The sequence below is a fragment of the Rana temporaria genome, chromosome 2 (genome assembly GCF_905171775.1).
Source record: "Rana temporaria chromosome 2, aRanTem1.1, whole genome shotgun sequence".
Lineage (NCBI taxonomy): Eukaryota > Metazoa > Chordata > Amphibia > Anura > Ranidae > Rana > Rana temporaria.
This window is the reverse complement of record NC_053490.1, coordinates 267,950,866-267,971,427: the sequence shown is the minus strand read 5'-3', so window position 1 is coordinate 267,971,427 and position 20,562 is coordinate 267,950,866. Positions and strand designations below refer to the sequence as shown.

Here is a 20,562-nt window from a genome sequence, read left to right as displayed (position 1 = left end):
CAGTTTCCCTGCAGGTTTTTCTCTTCAAGTTTACCAAAAACCATGTAGTGCAAGGGCCTGCCTGATTGCATACAAAATTGAAACTCTTAAGGTTTGACCTCATATTAGATGGTTTTGGTAAACCTGAAGAGAAAAACCTGCAGGAAAACTGAGTGTGTATGGGGCTTAAGTGTGTACTTCCAAAAGAGAGAGGAACTGAAAACATGTACATTTCTGTGTAAGTTAAATTTTCCAATATGCCTTTAAAGAGAACTTCTGAGGACAGAGGTTAGCTGTTATTTGTTTCCCTGCCTATCAGCCATTCTGCTTACATTCTCAGGGCACTGGGGTCGATTTACTAAAGAAAAATAGACTGGGCATTTTGCAAGTACGGTTGCACTCATTTTCTCACAGCTTAGTATATGGGGTGAAGCTTCAATTTGTAAAGAATACCCAACAAGATGCAAGGAAAATTAAAAAAATGCATTTTTGCTTGCACATGATGGAACTATGGAAATCAGCACAGCTTCACCACCACTAAGCTCTAGGGAAAATTAGTGCAACTGTACTTGCAAAGTACAGACTCTATTTGCCTTTAAAAAATTAACTCCAACTTAGTAGTAAACCAAAGATAGCAACATCTAAAGCTTTAAAAATACATAGTATTTGTCCCATAACATTAGCATTGTAAATGATCTTGCAATAAGTTTATACAAAGACATACTGTGTAAAAAGGTGGAAAAATACTTTTTTTCGTTGTGTAATGATGATGCTGCACTTATTGGACCTTTCATGCTTTCAGAATGAAGACCCAGTAATTGGGAGCAAAAAAATTGTAGAGCAGGCTAAAAAGGGTAATACTAAAAAATCCCAGCAAATAATGAACTAGAATTATTACAAACCTGCCAGCTTTGGTTATGATCATTTCAGTTCCTGCTTCATGAAACTTCTTCCACAGTTCCTTCTCATGAAGGTAAACTTTAATATTTTCTATTGTCTGCAAGTTGAAAAGGAAAAAGGATGTTAAAAATATTATTAGTCTTTAATGTGGTAGACAGAATTTACATTTGCGATACTCCAAAAATGGAGTGTTTTATCCTTATTGCCCCGTCATACCCATGTACTTGCAACATGGGCTTATGAGTATGCACTTATTTTTCATGTCCTAGGCCACATTTATGCACATTTTAAAATAACCTGTTTTGTCTGTATTGAAGAGATAGAACACAATTTTCAGTCTGAACCACAGCATGGGCTGATATACAGACTTGCTCAGGGCAACTGGAGACCACTAGTGTGTGTCTGGGACATATACCCCTAGTGTGTGTCTGATTTTTCTTCTAAAGGTCTTTAGCTGTCTTGAACAAGTATGTGCTTCCTGTGTCTTACTGTATCATCAACCATTTCAACATTGGACACTTTTTTTTTTCAACTATGTGTATAACATCTTTATGTAACAAAAATGTAATACAGAGTATGTACATTGCAGAGTGGTGCCTATATTTAAAAAGGGATCAAAGTCTTTACCAAGTAACTGGAGACCTGTTAGTTTAACGTCTATAGTCGGGAAGATACTGGAGAGCTTAATAAAAGACCAAAATATTTTAAGCAACAGACAACATGGATTCATGAAAGACAGAAGTTGTCAAACAAATCTGATTTCTTTTCATGAAGAGGTAAGTAAAACCTTGGACAGAGGGTGGCTGTGGACGTGATATACTTGGATTTTGAAAAAGCGTTTCGATACAGTTCCCCACATCGGCTAATGTGTAAGGTAAAGTCTACAGGCTTGGAAATATCAGTTTGTAAATGGATAGAAAACTGGCTAAAAGACAGAATTCGTGGTTAATGAGTCTTACTCTGAATGGTCTAAGGTTATCAGCGGTGTACCCCAAGGTTCAGTGTTGGGACCCTTACTTTTTAATATCTTTATAAATGATATTGGGTCTGGGATTAAAAGTAACATTTCTGCTATGCTATGAAGTGGAATAATGTCGTTACAGGATGTCTCCAATTTACAAGCCGACCTCAATGCTCTGTCTAATTGGGCGACTATGTGGCAGATGAGATTTAATGTTGATAAATATAAAATTATGCACTTGGGCGGGGGGGGGGACTATACTAGAGAAGGATCTGGGGGTTTTGGTAGATCATAAGCTCAACAATAACATGCAATGCCAAGCTGCGGTTTCCAAAGTCCTTTCTTGTTTTAAGAGAGGTTTGGACTCCAGAGAGAGAGATAATTTTGACCCTGTACAAATCATTAGTAAGACCTCATCTGGAATATGCAGGTCAGTTTTGGGCACCAGTTCTCAAAAAGGATATTGGGGAACTGGAGAAAGTGCAGAGAAGGAAAAACCAAAGTGATAAGTGTATGTACAAATATAGAACATGTACAACATGTACAAATATATAAGGGGTCCATATAATGAACTTGGTGTTGAGTTATTCACTTTACGGTCATCACAGAGGACAAGGGGGCACTCTTTACGCCTAGGGGAAAAGAGATTTCATCTCCAAATACGGAAAGGTTTCTTCAAAGTAAAAGCTGTGAAAATGTGGAATAGACTCCCTCCAAAAGTGGTTCTGGCCAGCTCAGTGCTTTAAGAAAAGTCTGGATACTTTCCTAAATTTCCATATTATAACTGGGTACTAACATTTATAGGTAAAGTTGATCCTGGGAAAATCCGACTGCCTCTTTGGGATCAGGAAGAATTTTTTCCCCTGCTGTAGCAAATTGGATCATGCTTTGCTATGTTTTTTTCGCCTTCGACTGTGGGTATAGGGGTGGTGTACAGTATATGGCATTGTATGATATTATTTTTTTATTTATTTGTTTTTTTTTATGGTTGAACTAGATGGACTTGTGTCTTTTTTCAACCTAACTATGTAACTATGTAATACAATAAACAATAAAATTCTCCTTTAACCACTTGCCTACTGGACACTTTTACCCCCTTTCGGCCAATTTTCAGGTTTCAGCGCTGTCACACTTCAAATGACAATGACAGTCATGCAACACTGTACTCAAACAAGATTTTTATCTTTTTTTGAGACATATAGAACCTTCGTTGGGTGGTATTTATTCACCACTGTTTTCTTTTATTATATTTTGCTAAATAAAGGAAAAAAGATGAAAAACTTTTCTTAGTTTCTGTCATAAATTTTTGCAAATAACAGATTTTTCTTCATAAATTTATACTGCTACATTTATTTGGTAAGAATAACCCAAATCAGTGCATATTATTTAGTCTGTGTGAAAGGTATAGAGTCTACAAGCTAATGAACATATATTGATATTTGATCAATCCAGACATACTGACTGCCTCATCTAATTTCTTGAGGCCTTAAAATACCAGGACAGTACAAATAACCTCCAAATGACTCCTTTGTGTAATGTAGACAGGTATATAATTAAAGGCATGTTGAATTTTTTGAAGATATAGATTTTATGCCATGTTTTTTTGGGAAAATTAAGAAAGTAAATAAAATGTTGTTATTTTTTTTCACAATGTTTCAATATACCGTCACCACAGCAGTACAGAGTCATCATATGGCTGGTGTGGTGTTGATCAGGGATTTTGACTGGTGATAGTATTTTTTTTTTGTTACATACTGTGACCAGAGCAGTGCAGTGTTACCATAGTGACACTGTACTATTCTGGGGGGGTGATCAGGATTTTTTTTTTCAAATTATGATTGCTTACAACAATGATGATCAATGTTAGAAGCAATCTTTTTTATGAATGTCATTCTGTTGAGACACATGGTACCGTGCACTGTGATTGGCTGTCTGCACAATGTGATCACAGTGACCAATCACAGAGATCAACACAATAGTGTACAAGGAATGCCTATGAATGAAAGCCTTTCCTTGTGTACAACTGTCATGTGATTGATGTGATTGGTCACAGTGATTATTTAGCGCTGGGGCTGGCCTGAAACACCAATCTGTCATCTGCCGTGTCTGGTGGACAGATCAAGCTACAGAGCAGCTGCCAAAACATGCAGGAGGCACATGACTGGAATGGTGTCATATGAGATCCTTCGGGAACCAGGTAGGTTGGGAAGCAGTTAAAAGAAACCTGTACAGGGATTAAAAAGGAAGTTACCATTGCTGATCCTTTTCTAAAAATACTAGTTACCCATCTGTCTTTTGCTTCAGGACTTTCTGAGTCACTGACTAGCGATGAGCCAAATGTATCTGAGTTTAGTTATTTATGGTCAGCGAACCTTGCCTATAGTGAACTTTGCCAAATGTGTGAATATTCTAGGCTAGAGGCAATGTTTTAATGGAGCCGGGCAATGTTCCTGAGGGATATGCACCAACGCAAAAAAAAAATATGTTTTTATCATTATTATTATTATTATTATTAATAATTCTGTTTTGTGGGGAACAGCAATTTTACCAATGCCTAAAGAAAAACATAAAAATAATGCAAACTTACTTTAAATCACATATTTGGGGGATGCCCTGAACCTGCCCATGAAGTGTTGCATCTGTCTAATGTATACAACCTTCTGCAGCAAAACTGACATATACAAAGAAAAAAATGCAGATTACATTTCTGGTAAGTGGCAGTCCCTGAATGCTTTGTTCTGTTTGTAAAACCAAATCCTTGGATTCCCTTCATCTACATCAGACTCTTATGCTAGAAGAGGGTCTGTTACAGATGTTAATGGGAGATCCATGTGAAAGAAAAAAAAGCGTGATGTCCCCCATAAAACCCATGCCTGCCTTATTTGAGAATGCAGTCTTACAGGCCAAGAAAGGTGCGGCGAGCAGCCCCCCCACCAAACTATACATGATCACATGCAAGGGCCCCCCTGACAAAATACTTTACCCTCCATGCTCCCTATGTTGATGAGGAGAAGGGTCTCTTCTCCAAAACCGTGGACAAGTGGTTGTAGAGGTAGGGAGGCTTATCAAAATCTGATAAAGTAAGTGGGGCTCTAGATGTCTACCCCCTCCCCTACAACCCCCACCCACAAGCCCAGTCAAAAGAAAAAAAACAGACCAACCACCAACATGATCTAGTCTTAATGACTACTCCCTGTGTATAACAGCTCCTTAGCTGACAGCTGAAAGTGAACAAAGGGGCGGGATATCCCAAGTGACATCTTCGACCAAAATTTGGACATGACCTTATTTGGTCAATGATGTGCATGGCTTCCAGATTCTGATAAGCTCCCCCACCCGCAGACTCTCACAACCACCGTACAAGGGTTTTGGGGAAGAGGTTCTTGTCCTCTGTTTTTTTTGCCCAGGGAGGCATGAGGCCTAATAGGGTTCAAAAGGAGGGGACCACATGCAGTCAAGTTGCAAGTTTAGATAAACATTTTGTAAAGATTTTGGAGAAACCCTAGACTTTTTATGTTTTTTTGCATGAGATCCCTCCTTGAAATCCATACCAGGCCTGAAGGATCTGGTATGGAATTTGGGGGAACCCCACACAAGTGTTGTTGCTAGCGCTGGCCACCCAGGCATGTGTTCTGCATCACAGAAGGTCTTTGACACTGCAATCCAACACCACTGCAGCAGCCAGCAGGGTGCTGGGGTGGGGAATTTGAGAAGGAGAGGATTTTTACTGGGGCAATTGGGGTCAATGTTTAGTGCTTGGAGGGGGGTATTTTGGGGCAGAGAGAATTTGTGCTGGGAGGTGGATTTATTGGGGAGGATTACTGCTGGGGCGTTTCAGGGGAAAGTTTATGTGCTGGGGGAGAGAATTTTTGCTGAGATGGGGGATTTGCAGAGGGAGAGGATTTGTGCTAATTGGAGTATTTAGGGGTATTACTGGTGAGGATAGTGAGGGATTTGTACTGGAAGGTGGAATTTGGGAGGGATTTGTGCTAAGAGGGGTATTTTGGGACTAAGAGGATTAGTTCTAATAGGGGAATTGGGAGGAAAAAGCTGATTTGTGCTAGGGGGGGGGGGGTTGGAGCAGAGGATTGGTGTTAGGGGCGATTTGATGAAGGAGAGGATTTGTGCCGGTGGAAGGATTTTGAGGGAAGAGGTTTAGTGCTGGGAGGGGTTCTTGATGGATGGGGATTTGGGGGAGGAAAGGGTTTGTGGTGGGGAAGGAAAGGGTTTGTGCTGGGGGGTGATTTGTGCTAGGGAAGGTGGATGTGAGAGGGAGAAGATTTGTGCTGGGGGGAATTTTGGAGGGAGAGGTTTAGTGCTGGGAGAGGGGAGGTTTAGTGCTGAGAGAGGGGATTGGGGGGGGATTATTGCTGGGTGGATCTTCATTTTGTACTCGTGATCCCAGCACATTACACACACCTAGCCCAAGCATTTTGTGCATTATGTTTCCCTCATGCCTGCATTCTGTGCATTAGGAATTTTGGGGGAATCTCATTCCATTCATTTTTGTATGTATCAGCCACCATCCTTACCCAATTTGTTATACCCTCCTGTCAGCTGGAATCTCAGCAACCAGCCTGAGTGGGAAGCTGTCACATTTAGCAATGGTGGTAATACTGCTGCTAAATATTTAACTTTCCGCTGCAAGCAAGTTGGACTCTGGCAAACACTACATTTATTTTGGCCATTCATCGAACTGTAAACATGCAAAGCTCACCCCATCTCTGACCCATAGATTACATTTCTGCAGATTAGATTGTCAGAGGGAAGTAAAAACAACTGATCTGTGTACTTGTCCCAAGCCAGGGTTTTAGTCAATATGAAAACAATTTAAATAGAATGATAGCCAAGCAAGTATTATTTCAGAAGGATAGGTCATCAGTAACAGCCTTCATATTCTTAAGTACAAGTAAACAAAAGTCATCTAATGAGGACACCTGTCTCTATAACAACTCTTTAGAGTTCGCTTTGCAGTAAAGGAAATCCTCCCCACTGGGACAAAGACAGTACGAAAATCACCTGATAAGGGTTTTACCCTTTCCTGATCTATCTAAATCCGAAAAAAAGGGAAGACATAAGACAGACGTTAGGCTGGGATGCCTTTATTGGTTCTGGTGAATTTCCTGATTGAAGCCTGATTTCTTCTTATAGGGCAGGTTCACACCAGATGCATAAAAAATGCATGCAAAGTGTTTTCTATGTATTCCAATTGCCTTAGTTCACACTGGTGCAGTCAGTTCTAGTCAGTCTCTGGTGCAGAAAAAAAAGTAGAACATGCGGCACATTTCTGCACAGAACTGTAGTGGAACACAGCAAAACATATCAAAAATGCACCAGAACGGAGTGTGGTGTGAACTGTAAGCAAAAACGCATCGGTAACGCATCTAGCGTGCATTTTTTGCGGTGTGAACTGGCCCTTAAAGCATTTGGATTGTCTTCATTAATTTCTATTTCTGTGTCGCTTTGTTGCTTACCTTCACTGACACTGATGTGGAATTTCCCTCAGTTTGAAGTGTTAGTTCATAAAATTTTGAACACACTGAAGTTCCATCGACAATTTCACTTCTACTGATGGCTACCCAGTTTGTGTTTTGATTCTGTATCCCTTTTGAGTTTCACTATAACCCACAAGTACACCTTCCTTTGTGCAAGCATCCCATTTTGTACATTTTTCTTTTGGGATGTGTACATAGACTTTGCTTCCAAACATTTTTAGATGGTTCAAATTTGGGGCTTTTCCATTCCACAGTTCATATGGAGTTTTCTCAGTTGATTTTCCTGGTAGTCAATTTTGGAGATAGCATGCAGCTTCCCCCTCCCAGTATTTGGTTGGCATATCTGCATCAAACAGCATGGTTCTTCCACTCTTACATAGAGTAGGGTCCATGCTTCCTGCAAGTCCATTTTCTTCTGGTTTGTATGGTACAGTAGTTTGAAATATTATGCCATGCTTTCTGAGGATCACCTGTGTGTTATCACCTGTATAATCAGTTCCATTGTCTGTGCGCAATACACTCGCCATTTTGCCAAACTTGTTGCTTACTTGAGCCAAATACTGTTCGAGTCTATCTGGTACTTCACTTTTGTTGTATACCAGATATAGTGTAGTATACCCGGAGTAATCATCTAAAAAAGTGCGAAAATACCTCTTCTTTCCTGAAGTCAATCTTTCCATTGGACCACAAAGACCTGAATGATATAAGTCCTGAGGTTTCTTAGCTCTGCTTTGGAAATGCTTTTTTTTTTTTTTTTTTTTTCTATTATACAGCTGGTGCATTTCATTTTTTGGTCACATGGACTCATTTTTATTCCACTTGCATAGTCATTCCCAGTTAATTTCTTTATTATGTCAGGACTTCTGTGCCCAAGTCGTCTGTGCCATGTGTGAATCCAGTTTGAATATTTTTCCTCCTTGGCAGTTATAACCATCTCATTGCAATTCAGCTGACACTGTTTATCTGTAATTTTAGCCTTTGCAAGTAAGATATCCCCTTTTGTGATGGCACACCTGTTATCTTGGAAGGTCACTACATTGCCTTGTTTTGTGAGCTTCTTCACTAATCAATCAGACTGCGGCTCCCTGGTAGAAAATAAGAACAAAATGTATCTATCTTATCTATCTTATCTATTCTATCTAATCTATCAATCCTGAATGCAAATTTCTATGTTTGAGAGTTCTTTTTTCCTATAAAAATGTTTTCCATGTGTTGTTTTGATATATCTACAGCAGTAAATTTATTCCATTGACATATTTCTCAATCTCATTGAGATACGTCTATTTCTTAATAAATGCAAATGATATTGCCAGTTAAATATATCCCTTCAAGTAGTTTGCCTGTGTATTACTGCTGTAATGAACACTCCAAGAAGTCAGAACTCGTTATCCCACATATAGATATTACAGCTGATAGGTTATTGTTTTCTCATTCCTTGAGAGAAAAGGTAACAACACTTTTATTGCACATGTGCTGTATCCATTCATTGGCTGAATTGGGAAGAAGATAGTGGTGGGTCTCGGCTGCACTGTGCTACACAAAAAAAAATCATTTTTTAGCACTTCATTACTGGCATGTCAGAATGTCTGGATGATGTGGATTCTTCTAGACATGGCTTAGGATTCTTGGAAGCGTGGTGTGAACAGCTTCTGTACTGAAGACTTCACAACAGCAAAGAGATTAAACTACATGCACAAGAATATAAGGCAGAGCAATCTCCAGCTTTTAAAAGACTCTGGCAGCTTATTATAGTGTAACATTTACTGACCCTATGACCACCTGAAGTGGCAGCTTATTAAAGTACATCAGTATAGCCCTTGCGTGGCGCACAGTTTGTTCAAAGATAGTTCACAGTTTGTTCAAAGTGGCAGCCTTCAGCATCATTTTAAATGAATGGTGCGCTGTTCAAAAATAAAATGATATACCCTTATAACTTTCCTTTACAAACGAGATTCGTAAACATCACTTTAATAAATGCATGCACTTTATATCACATTGAATTCTTAGCTGATACACATCATTCTCAAATCCCATGCAGTGATTAAATAGAAAATCTCACCCTCACTATTTAATCACTGCATGGGATTTGAGCATGATCAATTAATGATTCAATGTGATATAAAAGTTCATGTATTTATTGATTTAAAGTTATGTTTTTGGATTTAGTTTATTAAGGAAAGTTATAAGGTTATATAAGTTGATTTTTGAACAGCATACCATTCATTTAAAATAATTTTTTTGTTTGAGAGTGTTTGAGTTCACTTGAGAACTAGTTACAGCAATTCACTAATCAATAGGTTGTTGTATTTTTGCTTGACATATATTTTTTCTTCCACATAGCAAGGCATAAGTATCCTTATCAAAATTGTAAACAATCAGCAAATGTTCATATATTGCAAGCCTGTATTTTTTTAAAAGCCCCAATCTCCCATTTTACCAATTTCTAATATAAATATAATGATGTTATATCCAGTGGCACACTGACAACTCATGGGGCTCCCGGGAAATAGGAGATCATGGGGACCCCAGGTTTAAAGATGGCTGTCGCACGGCAGCCATCTTTATGATGCAACATTAATGCAGCAGGCCCTTGTGACGGGGCACTGAGCTCAGCAACATGTAGAATGGCAGGAAACCTAAAGCTGGCAACCCAATAAAGGTACCATGAGCCTCTCATGGGCAGTGCCATCTTAACAACATCATGGACCCCTAGGCAAAGTAATGAACTTGGGCTCCTACCAGGTAGATGGTGAACTGCGGTGTGCATAATGCACCACAACACACAGTGGTTGGGGCTAAATGATGCCACAGGTTGGAAGTGGCTTTTTAGACTGATTTGAAATTTTAGTCTTTTTTTTTTTTTTTACAAATGTTTTTTTTACATGTTTTCATTTTTTCTAATTTTAATTTTTAATTAATTTTATTCTAATATGGGTTTTTTTTTCACAGCACTGCTTTGGTAAAATATCGAAACAGATCCCTGAAGTCTCCCATTTGAGGCAGAGAAAGTGACTGAGGACACATTCTGCAGCCCCTTACTCTGTAGCCTAGAATGCATTAAGCTGAAAAAAACGTGTACCTTTACAACCCCTTTAAGCTTATAACCTTTTTGTTTCTATAAGAGACCCTGTTGGCTCTTTTGCTCACTGTAAACTACTTCAGTACCTAGTAGAGCTAGCTGGAGGAGAACTTGATGAATTTAAAATGATGTTTTTCTCAAAGAAAGCAGATTATTATTACCTGAATGGAAGTGGACCATATTTGTCTGTTTTGTGGTTATTGAGGTCATGTCCTGCATTACTCATAATATAAGTCATTGAGTGTTTACAAAGAAAAGCTAATATTAAATTTCAAAGCCAGGGATAACAGCATGATACACTCACTATATTTGGTGCAGAGCTATATCTTTAATATTTTATTCTAGGGATTTCGTATGTCAAATGTACAAAGCTAAACCACATCTTCTGCTAAGAAAAATTAGGTATAAGAGGTTCTACGTGCACAAATACTTGTATACAGGTATAACATACTGAACTGTTGTTTGGAATAAACAGTAAGCAGATTTTAATAAAATGTAATCAAAAATATATATTAATAACCAAAACCATGACACGCCATAAAGCCTCAGTGCCGGCTTCGGGGCACTTCTGCAAGTAAGGAGCCATATGGCCTTTTATGTATACCTATAACTTTTATTAAACAAGTTTACACTATTGCGGCATATCTCTTCATTTTGCATATCCTAATTGGAGTCCTCTGGCTATAAGGGTATTGAGGTATACCGATTGATCCATATAGCAGGTGTATCCTGCATCAAGCCTATTTGACCTCTTTTTTGATTAAAAGGGTCAACACCATCTGGTAAGCTGCCATCCATAATTTGAGCACTTTAGGTGTGATATCATGGTCGGTGAAGGTGGATCTCTACAATTTCAATTGGATTTTCACATATAGGATGCAAAGATTGAACTTCGAAGGACTTTAATTTATTATATATGAATCACTTTATTCACGAGGAATTGATTTGCACAGCAGCTCATTGTATTTAATATGAATTGTATCACTGTTATCTTTAATTGAGTCAATAATTCATCTAGCATTACGTTTTTTGTGGTTTGCACAGTGGGGCATCATACCCCATTTCAACACCATTTCTTAGAGGGAATCGTGTTCACAGTTCATATCATATTCAATAGGCGGTGGGTTTTGGTTATTAATATATATTTTTGATTTGATTATATATTACGTTTTTATGAGTTTCTTTAGCGCCCCCACCCTACATTTCACAACACATTTTCAGTCATTCGCTGACTTTTTTGGGGTGCAGCTTTCACTACTGGTTACATTTATTTGTCGCGAGATTATTCTCTTTAAGTAAGCAGATTCTATTCTGGTACTTAGTATAATAAACAGTGAGGCCCCATACACACCATAGAATCTATCCGCAGATAAATCCCATCAAATGGGTTTCAGCGGATAGATCCTATGGTGTGTACACGCCAGCGGATATTTATCCGCGGATAAATCTCCCCTGGGATGGATTTCCAGCAGATGGATATTCGCTGACATGCTGAACAAATCCATCTGCTGGAATCCATCCCAACGGATGGATCCGCTCGTCTGTACAGACTCACCGGATCCATCCGTCCAAAGGGATTCCCCGCACGCGTCGTAATGATTTGACGCATGCGTGGAATTCCTTATATGACAGCGTCGCGCCCGTCGCCGCGTCATAATCGTGGCGACGGCGCGACACGTCATCGCCAGAGGATTTCCGCGCGGATTTCAATGCGATGGTGAGTACACTCCATCGCATAGAAATCTGCCGAAATCTTTGAGAGGATTTATCCGTGGAAACGGTCCGCTGGACCGTATCCGCGGATAAATTCTCTCGTGTGTATGGGGCCTCACACTCACTGGCTACTTTATTAGGTACACCTGTTAAATTGCTTGGAAACACAAATTGCTAACCAGCCAATCACATGGCAGCAACTCAATGTATTTAGGCATCTAGACATGGTAAAAACGACTTTCTGAAATTAAAACCAAACATCAGAATGGTTGAAGAAAAGGGATTTAAGTGACTTTGAACGCTACAGGGTTGTTCGTGCCAGATGGGCTGGCCTGAGTGTTTAAAAGACTACTAATCCACTGGGATTTTCATGAACGACCATCTCTAGGGTATACAGAGAGTGGCCGGTAAAAGAGAAAAATAGTAAATATCCAGTGAGCATTAGTTGTGTGGATGAAAATGCCTTGATGATGTCAGAGGTCAGAGGAGAATGGGCAGACTGGTTTGAGATGATAGAAAGGCAACAGTAACTCAAATAACCACTCGTTACAACCAAGGTATGCAGAATACCATCTCTGAATGCACAACACATCAAACCTTGAGTCCATTCCTTTATGACTACAGTGTACCCATCTTCTGATGGCTACTTCAAGCATTATAATGCACCATTTCACAAAGCTCAAATCATCCCAAACTGGTTTCTTGAACATGACAATAAGTCACGGTACTCCAATGGCGTCCACAGTCACCAGATCTCAATCCAATAGAGAACCTTTGGAATGTGGAGGAATGGAAGATTTGCATCATGGATGTGCAGCCGAAAAATCTGCAGCAACTGTGTGGTGCTAGCATGTCAATATGTACCAAAACCATTGAGGAATGTTTCCCACACCTTGTTGAATCTATTCCACGAAAAATTAAGGCAGTTCTGAAGGCAAAAGTGGGTCTAACCCGGTACTAGCAAGTGAAACTAGTAAAGTGGCCAGTGAGTGTATATTTGTTGGCAAGTCTGAGATGTAGAACTATGCCTAGAATCGCCTACAAATAATATGTAAAGGCAAGGCTTTTTTTCAGGGGGAACTTGGTGGAACTCAGTTCCACCACCTCTGGCTCAGACCCTTTGGTGCCTGCTCACCACAATCACTTATAAACATAGAAGGTTTCTGTGTTTACAATGACAGCTAAGCAACTCTGTATGTAATGCAATCCTGGTATTTAATGCCCCTTTAAGACCCTCCTACTGTTTTCATGAAATTTGACTGAACACACCCACTATTTGATGTGATTTGTAGGATATGTGTAGGGGGAGGGGTTTTGTGGGGCCATGGTTAAGTTCCAGCACCTATTGATTGAAAAAGGTATGTTTAGCAATGTGCTCAGTATATTAGGTGCATAGCCTAATAAACACAAAGGGCCAGATCCACAAAGAGCCGCCGTAACTTAAATATTCTGATTTAAGTTACACTGCCGCAAAATTTCTACCTAAGTGCCCGATCCACTTACCTAGAAATTTTCGGCTGTGTAACTTAAATCTGGCCGGCGCAAGGCGTTCCCAATTCAAATGGGGCGAGTCCCATTTAAATTAGGCGCGCTCCCGCGCTGGACGTACTGCGCATGCTCGTGACGAAATTTTCCCGACGGGCATAGCGCGAAATTACGTTACGCCGTGTTTTGTGAATCGCGCCGGGTAAAAAAAGTTGCGTCGGGAAAAAAAAAGATACGGCGGAAAAAAAAAAAAATCAGCGTCGCTGCAAAGAAGGGTCTACTTTTACAAGGTGTAAACAGTTTGCACTTTGTAAAAGCAGCCCTAATTTTACGATTGCAACATAAGTATTTACGGAGATTTCACGAAGCTAAACCGCTTTGTGGATCTCTGTAAGTGCTCATTTGCATATGCGAAGCGGCATTTCGACTCGAAATGCCCCCAGCGGCGGATGCGGTACTGCATCCTAAGATCCGGCAGTGTAAGTCCCTTACACATGCCGGATCTTCTGCCTATCTTTGGGAAACTGATTCTGTGGATCAGTTCCAAAGATAGAAACAGGGATACGACGGCGTATCAGTAGATACGCCGGCGTATCCCTTTTGAGGATCTGGCCCAAAATACCTATTCAGAAGCTGGTGTTAAAGATGTATTAATTATATACAAGTATATCTGATACCAACTGTAATAAACAATTATATATTAGGAGATGTGCAATGTGTAAAGTCATACCTTGGGATAATTACAATTGCAAAATCAAACGCCAGTCTTTAACATTTTCATATTATAAGCCAAGTCCTATAAAATTCTGGAATATACATTTACTGACATCTAATCCTAACAACAAAGGTACATTGGCAGATTGTTGAGAAACCGTTGCATTGTAGAGATGGTATCAAATTTGGCTGTTTGATGTTGATATTTGAGCATGCCTTTTAGGAAAAATTCAGGACTGTCTTCCTTATATTTTTAACCACATATTGAGTCACTGACCTCCAAAATAATGCAACCCAAGATGTGTCAGCACACCAATAAGCACATTACAATTGCAAAATCAAACGCCAGTCTTTAACATTTTCATATTATAAGCCAAGTCCTATAAAATTCTGGAATATACATTTACTGACATCTAATCCTAACAACAAAGGTACATGTGTTCTGTTTTGGGTCATTGACTCATTAACCACTTCATTACTGGGCATTTAAACCCCCTTCGTGCCCAGACCAATTTTCCGCTTTCAGCGCTGACCCATTTTGAATGACAATTGCGCAGTCATACAACACTGTACCCAAATTATATTTTTATAATTTTTTTCCCACAAATAGAGCTTTCTTTTGGTGGTATTTGATCATCTCTGCAATTTTTATTTTTTGCGCTACAAAAAAAGACAGAAAATTTGGAAAAAAAACACAATATTTTTCACTTTTTGTTATAATAATATCCCAATTTTTTTTTTTAATACTTTTTTCCTCGGTTTAGGCCAATACGTATTCTTCTACATATTTTTGTTAAAAAAAAATCGCATTAAGCGTATTTGATCGGTTTGCGCAAAAGTTATAGCACCTACAATATAGGGGATAGATTTATGATTTTTTTTTTTTTTTTTTTTTTTTTTACTAGTAATGGCGGCAATCTGCGATTTTTTTTTGTCAGGCCTGCGATATTGCGACGGACATATCGGACACTTTTGACACAAATTTGGGACCATTCACATTTATACAGCAATCAGTGCTATAAAAATGCATTAATTACTGTATAAATGTGACTGGCAGTGAAGGGGTTAACACTAGGGGGTGAGGAAGGGGTTAAATGTGTATCCTGGGTGTGTTCTAACTGTGTGGGGGGAAGGGACTGACTGGGGGAGGTGACCGATGCTGTGTCCCTATGTACAAGAGACACAGATCGGTCTCCTCTCTCCCTGACAGGACGTGGAGCTCTGTGTTTATACACAGAGCTCCACGTCCCTGCTGTCACCGCCGATCGCGTGTACCCGGCGGACATTGTGGCCGGCAGGTACACGCATCGGCTTCCCAGCGATGCGCCGACACAGTGTTTACCCGCTGCGCGCCCCACAGAAAAAGACGTCCAAAGACGTCCACTCGGCACTTGAGAGCCGCGCTGTGGATGTCTTTTGTCTATAGTGCGGATCTCAAGTGGTTAAATAAATGAATAAAGGGTAAGGAGACCTGATCTTTTTATCAGATTTAAATGTTATTAAACATCCATAGGCATTCTAATAAGCAATGTAACTCTACATCAACTGTGTAGGTGAGGTACAGTTCCATAAACAAGCATACAGGTTTCATTATAAGGCTTGACACATATCTTAATTAACATGTAATACATTTTAGAAACGTTTTTAAGCAGAGAAAAACAACAAATAGGGAAGCAGAAGTAAAAACTACAAAGGAACTACTGATGAAAATGAAAAAGGCATGGGGAGGGGGGGGGGTGGAGTTATGGATTTGAAGGAGGGGAAGAAAAAAGAAAAACAGGGAGTGGGAGATAGATAGGGAAGGTAGGAGAGAGAAGAACAGATTTATCTTTTTTTTTATTAAATTATTTACATATTTTTCTAAAGTGGATAACATATTATTATTCTGCTGCTTTGAAAATAAATCAAACTTTTTAAGCTAGTATAGAGTATTAAAACTGTGACCTCCATTTACCTCATATCATAGAAATATTTGCACATGTTATTCTTACTATTTGGAATAAAAGCATAATTTCATGGAAAACTTTTCTGGTCATTATGACCAAGTTGAGTATTATAAATATATTTTCTCATAAAACTAAGGATCTCTCTCAATCTTTTGAACGTAAGTTCCATCCAAAAATACTGTTATAAAGCAAATAATTTACTACCATTACCACAGGTGGCTGTATTTAAACCTATTTTTCCATTTCTCCAACAATTTCTACTTTCCAAATGGCAACAAATGTTTTCAAACTATAACTATATAAATTCATATTTTTAAAGTTAATGTCTTTCAATAAACTGATTTCTAGTGATGATACATGTCTTGTGCATAAGACATTAAATCTCACTGCAAATATAGCAATTAATAAACAGTTTCTTGTTTAATAATAGATTTCATTAGCTATTAAATCTGACATTCATTAATGGTCAAAAGTCAACTAGACATAGTTGGGTGGTTGGCTGTGCAGCTAGTTTCATCTGCCTTCTGGAACCTGCAGCTTACTCAGGAACACAATACCAATGGGTAAGGAGCTTGTAACTTTGTTCCTGGAACCTGTTAGACAACGAGGACCAATGTGAAAGTAAACTTGCCTGCCTAATCTGATAGTTTGTACATGTAATTTGTGACTCTGATTCCCACTTGCAAATAAAAGAAGGGACATAATTTGTAAACTGCCGAAAGTAGATGTGTAGCAGGTAGTTGATTCTGACAAAAGGACTCAACGGGTAAGAGATGTCTTGCAAACTGCGTAGGAGGAGGTAGAACTCTGAGAAAATGTCTGTTCTGAGAAATAGAAACCCTACAGGGGGGGAGAGCATTGCTGGGATCTGCTACTGATCCAGCCAGTCCTGATTTAGAATAGAGTGCATGATTCTTCCTTTGCCCATCTGTAGGAGTCACCTAAGCTGCTTGCTATCTGTGCTCACTGGAAAATCTGGGTGCCCAATCACTATTAAAAGAGGTGAAAGCGCAAGTAAATTTCTTGGAAGAGGGAAAATCCTATGAACTACACCAAGAGTAGGCCCAATCGTTGGATGAGATTTTAAAGTTTGCTGGGTACTAGGTAGGGACCATACCAACATATAAATTAGTATAGGAGTACTGTCTTGTTCCACAGAGATGTAGACAAAATTCTGAACAGGAAGGTACAACACCATACCCATAGGTTAAAGTCCAAAATAACGTTTATTCCAAATATTAATTGGGTTTCGGGGGGCTAACATCACTCCCTTCATTAGGGCTAAAATTTAACATGAAAAGTTGAAATAAATGACAAAAGAAGAAGTAAAAGGATACTCACTGAACAATCATAACATGACATACGGTATATGCATATGCATGTATATACATTTCAATAATAATAATAATAAAAAAAAATACATTCATGACATAAACCTATACAATTAAAATATAGGGGTTAAAATGGCTAATGAAATTCATGATAATTGAAATGATATCCTATATGTTTTAATATAGAAAAATAAACAACCGTACATGCTGACATAAAATAGATTAAAAAAGGGCATATGCCCCATGTATCCACTGGGGTTGTTACACAAAGTGTATGCCCTGTAAATTTCCTAATTTATACTATAGTTACAATAGCCTAATCTAGGAGGTTTATAGGGCACACCATTTATTGCAATGATAGATATGTAATGATCATCAACCCCAGTGAATTCACTGGGAAATATTTCATGTGGATGAAAGTTTTTTCACAATTATGGTGTATGCCTTTATTTTTTTTATAAAATGTATTCATGGCCACATGCTAGCATGTATGTATGTTTATTTATTCAAATATGTAGTATTTTGTTTACGTTGTACATTTTCATTAATTTCATTAGCTTTTTTACCCCCCCCCCCTATATTTTAACTGTATTATGTCTATGTCATGAATGTAGCTTAGTTTTTATTTTCTATTTATTATTTTTAATTTTTGATATTCATATACACCCTTATGCATGTATGCCATAGCACACACATCTCACTTTTTAGTATCTGTGGTAACAATAATATATGCACTTTAGCACATACAGTACATATCACTTCCCAGTATCCGTGGTACTATAGAGATTTGCACTTCAACACAAAAACATCACTCCCTAGTATCAATGTCACAAGTAAAGCCTCGTACACATGGTTGGACTTTTTGCCAACAAACTTTAAAATGAGCAAGTTTTCCAAAAAATCTGATCGTGTATACGAGGCGTTAGGATGAGGCTTGGATTTTATGAATCTTGTTAGTTCACAATTAATGGTCCTAGAAAAAAATGTATGCTAATATTTTTTTTTCTCACACCAGAATACACTGCATGGCTTCTCAAAAATGATCAGCTGGCTTAGAAGAGCCAATAATGATCTTTTGGAAAAGCCAACAATTTACTATAAAAGAGGGGACCAGAACAGCCATGGCAAAAGTATTGAATGGTGTTGAAGATCCATAGGGAATGATCAGGATCAGTTACTAAATCCACCCCATTTGATGCCTGTTTTTTTTGGTTCTCTTTATCAGGGGAATTTTCTTTCTTTTTTTTCTTTCTTGTTTATTTAACCACTTCAGCCCTGGAAGGATTTGTCCCTTTCCAGACCAGGCCATTTTTTGCGATACGACACTGCGTTGATTTAAGTGCGACACTGTACCCAAACAAAATTGATGTCATTTTTTCCCCAACAAATAGAGTCTTCTTTTAGTGGCATTTGGTTACCTTTGCAGTTTTTATTTTTTGCGCTATTAACCAAAAAAGAGCGACAATTTTGAAAAAAACAACAACAATATTTTTTTACTTTTTGCTATAACAAATAACAAATTTCTTTATCAGTTTAGGGCGATATATATTCTTCTACATATTTTTGGTATATATATTTTTGTATATATATATATATATTTTTGATATATTGATTGGTTTGTGCAAAAGTTATAGAGTCTACAAACTATGGTAAAGATTTATGCAATTTTTATTATTATTATTTTTTACTAGTAATGGCGGTGATCTGTGCTTTTTAGTGGTACTGCGACATTGCGGAGGACAGAACGGACATTTTTGCCACATTTTTTGGACAATAGACGTTTATACAGCTATCTGTGCTATAACAATGCACTGTTTCTGTGTAAATGTCCCTGGTAGGAAAGGGGTTAACACTAGGGGCCGTTCAAGGGGTTAAATGTGTTCCCTCGTGTATGTAACACACACTTTCATAGGCTTTCCTGTAGGTAAAAGTTGTGTGTAAGGTTTTACAACCACTGTAAAGCTGCAGTCCTATAGATTTCTATTAGGTTGAATGTTTTTTTTCTGCATTTTCTGAAAGCGCACAAATAGTCCCACATGCTGCATCTTTGGCACAACCATGTTTTATTGCACCAGGTGACACCAAACCTAGTGACGCCACTGCCTGACAAGACCTTGCCCCTCTATATTATGGAGAAGAAGGGGAAGTGTTCAAAGTCCTGTAATCAGGACTTTGAACACTTTCCCTTCTTCTCCATAATATAGAGGGACAAGGTTTTGTAGTTATCAGAGATAGCTGGGAACAATGTTAGCAGATAATAGTTCAGCAAAGGCAGGGATCTCAGAAAATAATCAGCATGTTTTATTTGTACTTACAGTATAACAAAATAATTTCAATTGCATATTTAGCAGCCCACAAAATATCATATAAAAAAAATTGGGTATACATACTGTACACTTTACAATATGATTTTAAATTCTAGTAAGGTTAGTTTGAATTGTTTGTAAAATACATATCTTTGTATCACATTTTACAGAAATTGATTGAAAGTAGAGATTTTAAGGTGCCTTAAACTAGTTGTACGTTATTTATAGAAAAATCAATAAATGGTGTTGCGCTCCAAAATAGATAAATAAAGTGCTAAACAGTACAAAGTGACTAAATTGTCAATAACAAACCTTCAAGTACTAATGAGTAAAATTATCCAATGCATAAATAGAGAATAAATATGATATATGATGGTGGTTAAAAATGAATGCAATAAATGCAAAATAAAGTGACTAGAGAATAAATATGGAACTTTCAAGTGCTGACGTGTAAACGTCCACAATGCATAAATAATTCAACAGTAGTTCACGTAAAAAAATGGAAGTGCAAATTGTGCAAATGAACCACAGTCTGGAAGAACTGAAATCTTCCAACCATGTAAAGGTGTAAAGCCAAAGGTGCTATCTAGCATCAACAGGTGGCGCTGTGACTTCAGTGCTCTGAATCTTCGGTGTAAATGACACACGCAGGT

General features: G+C 38.3%; 1 protein-coding gene across 6 annotated transcripts in view; it reads right to left on the bottom strand.

Moving 5' to 3' along the window:
- The window catches only part of TBX4 (T-box transcription factor 4), a 204,886-nt gene that overhangs the window by 143,117 nt on the left and 41,207 nt on the right, over positions 1-20,562 (bottom strand). For all 6 annotated transcript variants that reach the window (XM_040336923.1, XM_040336921.1, XM_040336922.1 and 3 more), the window contains one exon: positions 882-976. In XM_040336923.1, the coding sequence (XP_040192857.1) occupies positions 882-976 (95 nt within the window). The remainder of the gene's footprint in view (positions 1-881; positions 977-20,562) is intronic.